The sequence below is a fragment of the Myxine glutinosa genome, chromosome 12 (assembly GCF_964187855.1).
Source record: "Myxine glutinosa chromosome 12, kmMyxGlut1.1, whole genome shotgun sequence".
Classification (NCBI taxonomy): domain Eukaryota; kingdom Metazoa; phylum Chordata; class Myxini; order Myxiniformes; family Myxinidae; genus Myxine; species Myxine glutinosa.
Genome location: NC_136272.1, coordinates 75,629,420 through 75,640,214, shown reverse-complemented (window position 1 = coordinate 75,640,214; position 10,795 = coordinate 75,629,420). Strand labels below are relative to the sequence as shown.

General features: G+C 55.8%; 1 protein-coding gene across 2 annotated transcripts in view; it reads left to right on the top strand.

Moving 5' to 3' along the window:
• Window positions 1-5,101: 5,101 nt before the first annotated feature.
• ZNF839 (zinc finger protein 839) overlaps window positions 5,102-10,795 on the top strand; it is an 81,119-nt gene continuing 75,425 nt past the window's right edge. Inside the window, exons 1-4 of one of the 2 annotated variants that reach the window (XM_068103219.2) lie at window positions 5,102-6,337; window positions 7,480-8,310; window positions 9,140-9,211; window positions 9,473-9,565. In XM_068103219.2, the coding sequence (XP_067959320.1) occupies window positions 5,324-6,337; window positions 7,480-8,310; window positions 9,140-9,211; window positions 9,473-9,565 (2,010 nt within the window). In that variant the 5' untranslated portion in view covers window positions 5,102-5,323. The remainder of the gene's footprint in view (window positions 6,338-7,479; window positions 8,311-9,139; window positions 9,212-9,472; window positions 9,566-10,795) is intronic. The other variant, XM_068103220.2, reaches the window with a different exon arrangement.

The window sequence follows — 10,795 nt, the reverse complement described above, 5'->3', positions numbered from 1 at the left end:
CTGGCCGTGTTCTGGCCGGTGCAAGGCGATTGTGTGCATCCAGCGGTAACCGCTACACACGCCCCTCCAGAATCGACCTGCACCGGCAGGGTCAATTTAAGGGGGGTCCGGATGACCCGGCCGAAGCGACCCCTGGAGGGTCGTGGGGAGGGGTCCGACGTGGTGGTGGGTGGTCGAGCGGGGGGAACTGTGGACGGGGGGCGGCCTCGCCGCGGAGGAAGGGCCAACCGTGGTGGTCGGTCGACGTCCATGTGCGCCGGTTTGAGGCGGTCCACAGAAATCCGGTCGGGCCAGCCGCCGAAGTCGACGATGAAAGACTTGTCGCCCCGTCGCAGGACCCGGAAGGGCCCGTCGTACGGCGGCCGGAGTGGCCCCCGGTGCGCGTCATGACGCACAAAGACGTACTCTGCTGTGCGAAGCGCCGGGGGGACGTAGGACTGGGGGCCACCGTGGCGGGACGTCGGCACGGGGGCAAATCGTCGGGCGGCCTCCTGGAGGTCCGAGCGCTGGCGAGCGGCGGACCAGGGACTGGTAGCGTCGGGCACGAATTCGCCCGGGACGCGGAGCGGCTGGCCGTAGACGAGCTCGGCGGCGGACGCCTGGAGGTCTTCCTTGGGGGCCGTGCGAAGGCCCAAAAGGACCCACGGCAGCCGGTCGGCTCAACCGTCGTCCTGAAGGCCGGCCATGAGTGCGGCCTTCATGGAGCGGTGAAACCACTCGCACAACCCGTTGGCTTGGGGGTGGTAGGCCGTGGTGCGGTGCAGCGTGACCCCCAATGAACGGGCGACCACGCCCCAAAGCTCAGACGTGAACTGTGGGCCGCGGTCGGACGAGATGTCCGCTGGTGCGCCGAAGCGCGCGACCCAGGTGGCGATGAACGCCTGCGCCACGTCGGCGGTGGTGGTGGAGGCGAGGGGCACGGCCTCCGGCCACCTGGTGGTCCTGTCCACCATGGTGAGCAGGTGGGTGAGCCCCCGCGAGGGGGGCAGGGGACCCAGCAGGTCCACGTGGACGTGGTCGAAACGCCGTTCAGGCATGACGAAACGTGCCAGCGGGGCCTGGGTGTGGCGGTGGACCTTGACCCGCTGGCAGGCCGTGCAGGCGTTGGCCCAGTCGCGGATGTTTCGTCGAAGGCCGTGCCAGACGAAACGCCGACACCAGCTTCTGAGAAGCTTTCCGGCCCGGGTGAGAAAGGCCGTGGATGGAGGCGAAGATGCGGCGCTGCCAGGAAACGGGCACGATGGGGCGAGGCTGGCCCTGGGAGACGTCGCAGAGCAGGACGGTGCCCGCGAAGGGAATGTCGGCCAGGCGGAGGCCCGTGTCCGCCGCACGGAGTGCCTGCACTGAGGCGTCGGTGGTCTGGTCGGCCGCCATGAGCGCGAAGTCCACGCCGAGGTGGACCGCGTTCGCGCTGGCCCGAGAAAGACAGTCGGCCACGGCGTTGTCTTTGCCGGCGACGTGCCGGATGTCCGTGGTGAACTCCGACACGGCGGAGAGGTGGCGCTGCTGGCGGGCCGACCATGGCTCTGTGACCTTAGCCATTGCGTAGACCAACGGCTTGTGGTCGACGAAAGCCGTGAACGGGCGGCCCTCCAGGAGGTGTCGGAAATGGCGAACGGCCAGGAATAGCCCGAGCAGCTCGCGGTCGAACGTGCTGTAGTTTAACTCGTTCGGCCGGAGTTGCCGGCTGAAAAAAGCGAGTGGCTGCCAAACCCCGTCCACCCATTGCTCATGGACGGCGCCCACCGCGTAGTTGGAGGCGTCCGTAGTGAGGGCGATGGGCGCGTTGAGCACCGGGTAAGCCAGCAGCGTTGCGTCGGCGAGGGCCCGTTTGGCGCTGGCGAAGGCCGCGTCCATGGCCGCGGACCAAACAATGTCATGCTTGGCCGGCTTGCCCCGGAGGGCCTCGTAAAGGGGCCGCATGAGCTGAGCAGCGCGGGGCACGAATCGGTGATAAAAATTCACCATGCCGAGGAACTCTTGGAGGGCCTTGATGGAACGGGGACGCGGGAACGTGGTGATGGCCTCGACCTTGGTCGGCAGTGGCACGGCCCCGGTCTTGGTGATGCGGTGGCCCAAAAAGTCAACCGTCGTCGCGCCGAAGTGGCATTTGACCGGGTTGACAATTAAGCTGTGCTCGCTGAGGCGACCGAACAGTGTTCGGAGGTGGAGGAGGTGCTCGGCGCGGGACGTGCTGGCGACGAGGATATCGTCCAGATAGACGAAAAGAAACGGCAGGTCGCGCAGCACGCCGTCCATCAAGCGCTGGAACGCCTGGGCCGCGTTCTTGAGGCCAAACGGCATCCGCAAAAATTCGAACAGGCCGAACGGCGTGATGACGGCCGTCTTCGGGACGTCGGCCGCCCGGACAGGTACCTGGTGGTAGCCCCGTATCAGGTCAATTTTCGAAAAGATGACCCGTCCCGCCAAACGGGCGGAAAAGTCCTGAATATGCGGGATTGGGTACCTGTCGGGGGTGGTAGCGTCGTTGAGACGGCGGTAGTCGCCACACGGGCGCCATCCACCCCCCGGCTTTGGCACGATGTGCAGTGGAGAGGCCCACGCGCTATCGGAGCGCCGCACGATGCCGAGGTACTCCAACGCGTCGAACTCGGCCTTCGCCACGGCGAGCTTGGCCGGGTCGAGGCGGCGGGCCCTGGCGTAGACCGGCGGGCCCGTAGTGGGTATGTGGTGCTCGATCCCGTGCCGCACCGCGACGGCCGAAAACGTCGGCCGCGTGAGGGCCGGGAATTCCGCGAGCAGGCGAGCGAACTCGTTCGCTGCCGGGAGGGCGCACACCAGTTCGGTCGGCGCGGAGCTGCTCATCGTGCACGCCAGGGAGCTGAAGGTCTCGGCGTTGACAAGGCGACGACGTTTGACGTCGACCAGCAGCCCGTGCGCGCAGAGGAAGTCAGCGCCCAGCAAAGCCATGGGGACGCAGGCGGTCACAAAAGTCCATTGAAAACGCTGGCTGCCGAAGCAGAGGGTGACGATGCGTGGGCCGAAAGTGCGTATGGCCGAGCCATTAGCAGCGACCAAAGAGGGGCCGCAAACGGCGTCCCGCCTGTCCTGCTCGGAGGCGGGTATGACGCTCAGTTGGGCACCGGTGTCACACAGGAAACGCCGCCCAGACGCTTTGTCCCGAATAAACAGCAAGTTGCCCGAGTGGCCGGCGCTCATGGCTGGGAATGAACGCCGGCCCGGCCGTTTCCCGACCTGCCGAAAGTGCACGGGGGCCGGCACGTCCGAGCCTTGTGTCCGAACCTGACGTGGTAATAACACCACGCCCGGTCAGGTGGAGGCCCCGGCCGTCGTGTCGGAAGCGGGCGGTGCGGCGTGGCGGCCGCCAGTTGCACCGGCAGTTCGGCCTCCAACCGCGCAGGGCGCTCGGGTGTCGTGGGCGTCGCCTCGGACGGCGGCGGGCTCCAGGTAACCGCGCCGATGTGCTGGCCCGCCGAGGAGATCTTATCGGCTTCCCTGGCGAGGGCGCGGGAATCCGTGATCAACGTGCCAGCCAGGGCGAGGCGTACCGGGTGAGGCAGCTGGCGAAGGAACAGCTCGCGGAACAGAAAATCCGGAGAGTGCTCACCGAGCAACGAGAGCATATAGTCCATGCGCTCGGACGGGCGCGTGTCGCCGAGCTCGGGCAGAGCGAGCAGGCGCCGTGCGCGTGCTGCCGGTGAGAGGGCGAAAGCGTCGAGGAGGAGTGTCTTCAGCGCGTCGTATTTGTCAGCAGCCGGCGGGTGCTCGAGGAGGCTCAAGGCGCGGGCCGCGGTGGCGGAACCGAGCGCCGCCACAACATGGTGGAAGCGGGTGTCGTCCGCGGTGATGCCTCGCAGGGCGAACTGAGAGTCCGCCTGAGCGAACCAAACAGCCGCGTGAGCCTCCCAGAAGGTAGGCAGTTTAAGCGTCACTGCCGTATCCATGTCGGTAGGTCACCAATGAAGGAACTGCGCTCCAACGCGAGTCGAAAGAATTGACGCGACCAAAGACGGAATTCGTCCGAGTTGCTTTATTGAAACAAAACAGCTCAGGTATTCTGACAAGCCCGTTTATCGGGCAGCAATATATATACACATTTATGTCGGGAAGTTTGCCCGGCAAAAGCTATACCGGGCATGCCCGGGTGTCAAAGGCGAGCCTTGGAAAGGCGAGTCTGGACCTGCCCGGGCGTGTTTGGCTGCGGCCTGGCAAGTCGAGGCTGGGCGTGCCCGGGCGCTCTGGACGAGCACTGGAAAAGCGAGAGCGGGCATGCCCGGACGCTCTGGGCGAGCCCTGAAAAGGCGATAGCGGGCATGCCCGGACGCTCTGGGCGAGCCCTGAAAAGGCGATAGCGGGCATGCCCGGACGCTCTGGGCGAGCCCTGAAAAGGCGATAGCGGGCATGCCCGGACGCTCTGGGCGAGCCCTGGAAAGGCGATAGCGGGCATGCCTGGACGCTCTGGGCGAGCCCTGGAAAGGCGATAGCGGGCATGCCCGGACGCTCTGGGCGAGCCCTGAAAAGGCGAGAGCGGGCATGCCCGGGAAAGACGAGACCGGGCGTGCCCGGGAGGTTCGGGCGTGCCCGGGAACAGTGAGTCCGGGCATGCCCGGGAGAGGCGCGTCTGGCCGTGTTCTGGCCGGTGCAAGGCGATTGTGTGCATCCAGCGGTAACCGCTACATTCGCAGTTTATATACCACTCATCCAATGAACCTGAACCCCCTTCCTGCCTCTGTTTTCGGAATCTTAAACTGCGTTTTATTCTCTTCGGTTTATCGAATACCGAAACTTTTTTTCAGTTTTTCATTCGCCTGTGGAAATATTGACAAGTTGTACTTTGTTTCCCTGCGTCCCAATCACGCATTAAAAGCTTTTATTCAACATAATTCGCCCACATTTCCTGCTCCTCGATACTTCCTTCCTTCGTATAACGTTATAACCCCTCACATAGCTTTGTGCACTAACTACTACCGTTCGTGTCCACGACGGTGCAATAACCTCGGGAGTCGGGATTAATTGCCGTTGCCTCATTGGCATATTTGACTCCTCCCTTCACCCGACCGTGGCCCCGCCTTCGCTTTCCCGCCATTTTCTACGCCGTGACGTCACGCTGCAGCCTCCCAGTCGGCCCGAGGTGAGCGCCTCCCGCCTTATTACCATCACGACGACGGAACTGTGCCGCTTCAAAATAATAATAATAATAATCGTACGTACGTTAGCCTCGAGTACGTAAACGTCTCGCTGCGTTTAATCCGCGTCGTGCGTTTTGAAATAAAAATTGGAATAAAAATAAAGGAATAAACAAAATAATTAAATAATTCCGCGCAGTCTGTGCCGCGCGAACATGGCGGACGAGGAGGACGAGGCCGCGATGGCGCGGACTGGCGAGGCCGAAGCCTTAACGGTCCTCCCGGCCGACTCCGAAGCCGACCAAGACCTGGAACAAGCTCCTCAGGAAGAAGACGAAGCGCAGCTGCAGAGCTTGGAGGCCGCGCAGGCCGAAGACTGCCAAGGCCAGGCCGAGGTGGAGCAAGGCCCCGACTCCGAAGCTGAGGCCTCGCAAGCGATTTTGTTGCAGAGCGTCAACGTGACCTACGGTGAGGGGACCGAGGTGTCCGAAGTGGACACGACGGGCGATTTCGCGGTGGGCATGGCCGAAGGTTTATCGGAATTGGAGCGCCTGGCGCTGGAAGCTCAGGGCACGAACACAATCATCTACGTGCAACCCGACGGTACCTTGGTCGAGGGAGAGGGTCTCACCCCCGAGGAGCAGCAGCAGATCGTCGAGCAATTGGCCAAGCAGCAGGGTCTGGTGGAGATCGTGGACGGCGATGCGGCGGCGCGGATATTCGAAGAGCACCAGCAGCAACAGCTGCAATTGCAGCAGCAGCAGCAGGAGGAAGAAGATCAAGATGAACAACAAGTGGAGGAACAGTTCGTTCATCACGTGGGTCTCGGTCCGGAGGAGCTGCAGCAGGTGATCGAGCACGTGACCAAGTCTCAGGCCGCGGCGGCTGCAGCCGCCGCCGCGCAGAATTGCCAGCAGCAGGACAAGTCCGAGTTGGCTTCGGTGACGGTGCAGGCGGCGGACGTCGCGTCGGGACAACCGCACATCATCCACATCCCCATGGGACAGTTGCAGGGAGGACAAACCTTCCAGTTGGTGTCGCAGCCGCAGCCGCAGCGAATGTCCAAGGACGCGGGCGCGTTGACCTCCGCGATCCTCGGGCAGCCCATCACCATCCTGACGAACGCGACGCAACACCTGCAGAACGCGGCGCAGGTGATTCTGCAGCAAAACCAAAACTTCGATGCGGAAGTCACGACGCCGGTGTCACCACCGCCGGCGCTGAAAGGGGTGAGTATTTGCGCTTGTTGCACGGGCACGTATCAACATATTATGTACGCACAATGGTGAGATTGTTGACTTGCGCTTCGTTCTATTCCCAAGATGATGTTTGCTGCAGTCTTCCTGGACGAATGTTGTGTCATTGAAGGAATGTTTTCCTCAAGTGGTTGAAATGAGTGATTATAATCAAGCAAAAGTTGCTAAAGTTAACATTTCACTTATCTACATATTATGTACGCACAATGGTGAGATTGTTGACTTGCACTTCGTTATATTCCCAAGATGTTTGCTGCAATCTTCCTGGACGAATGTTGTGTCATTGAAGGAATGTTTTCCTCAAGTGGTTGAAATGAGTGATTTAATATAATCAAGCAAAAGTTGCCAAAGTTAACATTTCACTTATCTACATATTATGTATGCACAATGGTGAGATTGTTGACTTGCACTTCGTTATATTCCCAAGATGATGTTTGCTGCAGTCTTCCTGGACGAATGTTGTGTCATTGAAGGAATGTTTTCCTCAAGTGGTTGAAATGACTGATTATACCACCGTTTAGAGGCCATTTTTCCCCGCAAAGCGGGGGTTGGCCTTTTCGGGGACCGTGGTTGTTGTTGTTTTTTGGTCCCCTTTTTGAACAATGTTTTACGGCCGGATGCCCTTCCTGCCGCCAACCCTGTTTGTCGCCTTTTTACGATAAACAGGGAATTACCAGTGTACTGGTACTCAATTTGCCGACCTCGGAAGGATGAACAGGCTGAGTTTTCCTCAAGTGGTTGAAATGAGTGATTATAATCAAGCAAAAGTTGCGAAAGTTCACATTTCACTTATCTACATATTATGTATGCACAATGGTGAGATTGTTGACTTGCGCTTCGTTCTATTCCCAAGATGATGTTTGCTGCAGTCTTCCTGGACGAATGTTGTGTCATTGAAGGAATGTTTTCCTCAAGTGGTTGAAATGACTGATTATAATCAAGCAAAAGTTGCTAAAGTTAACATTTCACTTTCGTTCATAATAATACTCAATCTGTGATTTAAATAAACGTTTTTGGTTTTTTTTCAAATACTTTTGATGATTGCACCCCCTCTGATCCTCCCCTTTGAATGCCATCACTGACGTGCAGTTCTTTTCCCTGGTGTTGTGGGACAGGTAGACACGGTTCAGGCACCTGGCGAAAAGGAGCGGTCTATGCAAACTCTCACAACTGTGGCCCCAAAGACAATTGCCCAAGTTCAGACCCTAGGATTGACTGGACAAGTACCAAGTGGCTCGCAGATAATCCAGCTGCAGCCTGTGGGACAGGGGCAACCACAGCAGTTCATCTTGTGCGGGGCAGGTGGTTCCCCGACCACCATCCGAGTGGTGTCTCAGCGGCAAGCGCAGTCTATTGGTTCGGTGTCTACCGTACGCCTCGTTTCGGGAGTCAACGGTCAACGTGCCACTCGGGATTCGAGCATCGAAGGGAAAGAAGCGCGTGCGAAAAAAGCTTTAAAAATCAAGACCCGTTCTGGCCGGATATCGAGGCCGCCGCTTCACAAGATCAAGGACTACAAGTTCATCAAGATGGAAGACCTTGCAGACGGACACCAGTCGGATTCCGATGATTATTCGGAATACAGTGTGGAGGAGGAAGAGGAGAGCTCGGGGAAAGAAGACAAACTTGGAGGTGCGGGGCATATGTCCTATACGTCCAAGCCAAAGAATTTTCGTTGTCAAAATTGTGACAAGTCTTACATTGGGCGAGGTGGGTTAGCGAGGCATTACCGCCTCAACCCGACGCACGGAGCTTTGGAAGCTCTGCCGGAGGAAGCCGCGAATGGGGCTGGGGGCAGCGCCGAGGTCACCGAAAGTCTCGAAAGTATCGAGCCTCCTGTGGATGAGGTCAGCAAGGTGAACGCCGCAGTGTCTGCAGAGAGCCAGGATCCTGAAGTCATCGTCACGTCCACTTTTACGTCTTGTGACAAGCCTCGTGGGTTCCAGGTGTGTAGTGCAGGTGCCTTCGAGGCGGCTTTGTCTTGTCTGTGTGTGTGTCGAGAGGATTGTCGTACTTGGTATGAACCTTTTTGCCCTTTTCTCCGAGTTGTCTGCAGCTTCCTTCATTGACATTATTATGTTTTGAGAGAGAATTGTTATTGTATTTCACCTATTTTGGTTTGTGCTATTTGTAAACGTTGAAGACTTAAAATATGTGTCTGCAAATTGGATCATGTAGTTTGCTCAAACTGAGGAGTTTGTTTATTAAGCTGACAATGTTGCCACCATTCTCTACTAGGTTTGTGAGTCTCCCCAACCCCTCCACGTATGAGGGTCTGACTTTACACACGGAAGAACGTCTGGCTTTACCAGGATGTCGTGGAATTCAAAATTACAAACGTACTCCAAAAACAAAAGCTACCAGAAGGATCTGGCGGTGACTTCCTGTGGGTATTCTTTATACCTAACAGGTATCAAATACAAGGAATTCGGACACAAAGCCCCTCTGAGGTTTAAGCTGTAGCAGGATGTGGAAAGTGAGCCAAATTGGTTGAGAAACATCTCACATTGTACCTTGTACCTTTGTCCATATTGTACACATTTATCAGTTTGTTTGAAACTTGTTGAGATGTGGAAACAAGAAATGACATTCTTTCCTTCATTCTCATCTTTGAGCGGTACATAATTAATAAATAGAAAAACATTTTGTGCATCTTACCTGTGATTTGTGTATTTGGTATTGAACATGCTACCTTGCAAATGATGTGCTGTAATTTACTAATGAGGAGGCTTTATTATTTCATGTGTGAACAGATTTTGTTTGTGATGTGCACAGAAAGCCCGACGGGTCGGTCGACCTGCCAAAAACACTTTCCACGAACAGAAAAGGAGAGCTCGCATGAAGGAGGTGGGGAAGTAGGGGAGGGGATGTGAGGGGTAAAGCACTTTTTGGCCCGCTGATGAATCCATTCAGGGCAGAAGCCATGACTGGTGGTGGTCCAGACTAGCTGTGAAAATGCATGTGACCATGGTAGACTGTGCCCTTTTTGGTTGCTGGTCCCATGGTAATGCCCATAGTGATCTCCCCTTGACCTGGCCCTTCTCGTACTAATTGAACCCCTCTCCTTTACCCACACCCACCCCTCCCGGTTATGTATGTTTTTTGCAGCTTCTCAAGCAATGCGATGATGACGACTTGGTGGAGCTTGTTTTTCCTCGTCTCATCCAGGTTTTCTCTCTCTGGGAGATCCTTCTAATGAAGGTATGTTGATAGAAGCATCGTTTGTCTTTTTCTTTTGCTCTTCGATTGCAACAGAATTTGTTAGATATGCACAGCTTGCTAAACAACTTGCACAATAAAGCAATCTACAGTTGCCTGCCATTTTAGGGATAGAAAATGCCAGGAGTTGTGCATTTACCCCATATATATATATATATATATATACACCAGGAAGAGTACCCATCCTAAGTGATGGTTAACGCCAGTAAAAGCATCCGTCTTCCCTTCCTCCCCCACTCCCCTCCCCCCCCCCCCACTCCCCTCCCCTCTCCTCTCCACATGTCCGTGTCTTATCATTTTTAAATGTCTTGAATTTCCTTTTCAGTTTTTTATTCATTTTATTTTTTGGTATTCAGTTATTTTTATTTGATATCTGATGTGCCATATACTCGTTACAGGATGTCGGTGCTGCCAAAGCAGCTTCCCGAGCAAGGGTTATACTGGGTGGTTTGCCATTGCCTTCCCAGCAGTATTTCGTTTGGGCAGAATTTCTAATTTGTTCAGGGCCAGCGATAGCTTGCCCACTCTTCGTGAAGGACACAGTGGGGATCTTTAATGTCCATCAACTAATGTCGGAAGAAGGGACGCCCACTTTATCATCCATCGGAGGAACAGCACACATTGATGATTCACCCAGTCTTTGAAAACACCAGAATGATAATTTATTGCTGGGTCGGGATTCGAACCCAGGCTAGACAGCTCAGAGGCAGGTGTGGGTACCTCGGAGGTTATCCTGTCAGGCGTCAGCCAAGGTCGTGCCTTCCAATATTCTGTCGTTCCAGTATTTCCAAATCGTTCAGCAGTATTCAAAGCATCCAGTGATTGACTGCATACAAAAACCGCATCACATTATACATATTTACAGAATGGAGTAACATCTTTCCCAAGAGTGAAAAAGAAGACAACTGCTTCTCTGTGAAAACAATTTCTGCATTAAACATTACTCTGAGCAACCATTCAACACTTCTTTCTGTCTTTAGCTCTAATTGCTACGTAATATAACAACAGAATATGCATCAGCTACCGTTTTATAGACCTCGCTCGGTACATCAAACAAATCATCCGTTGGGATGATTCATCAAACACATCATAATATTCCCAGGATGAGTTGATGTCAAAGGCAGTAGAGATGGGAGACCAGTCCAGATGATTGATGGCTGCTTGAAGACCGTGCCAGTCGGCCTGAGTGAAATGCCAGACTCGTCGAAGCTG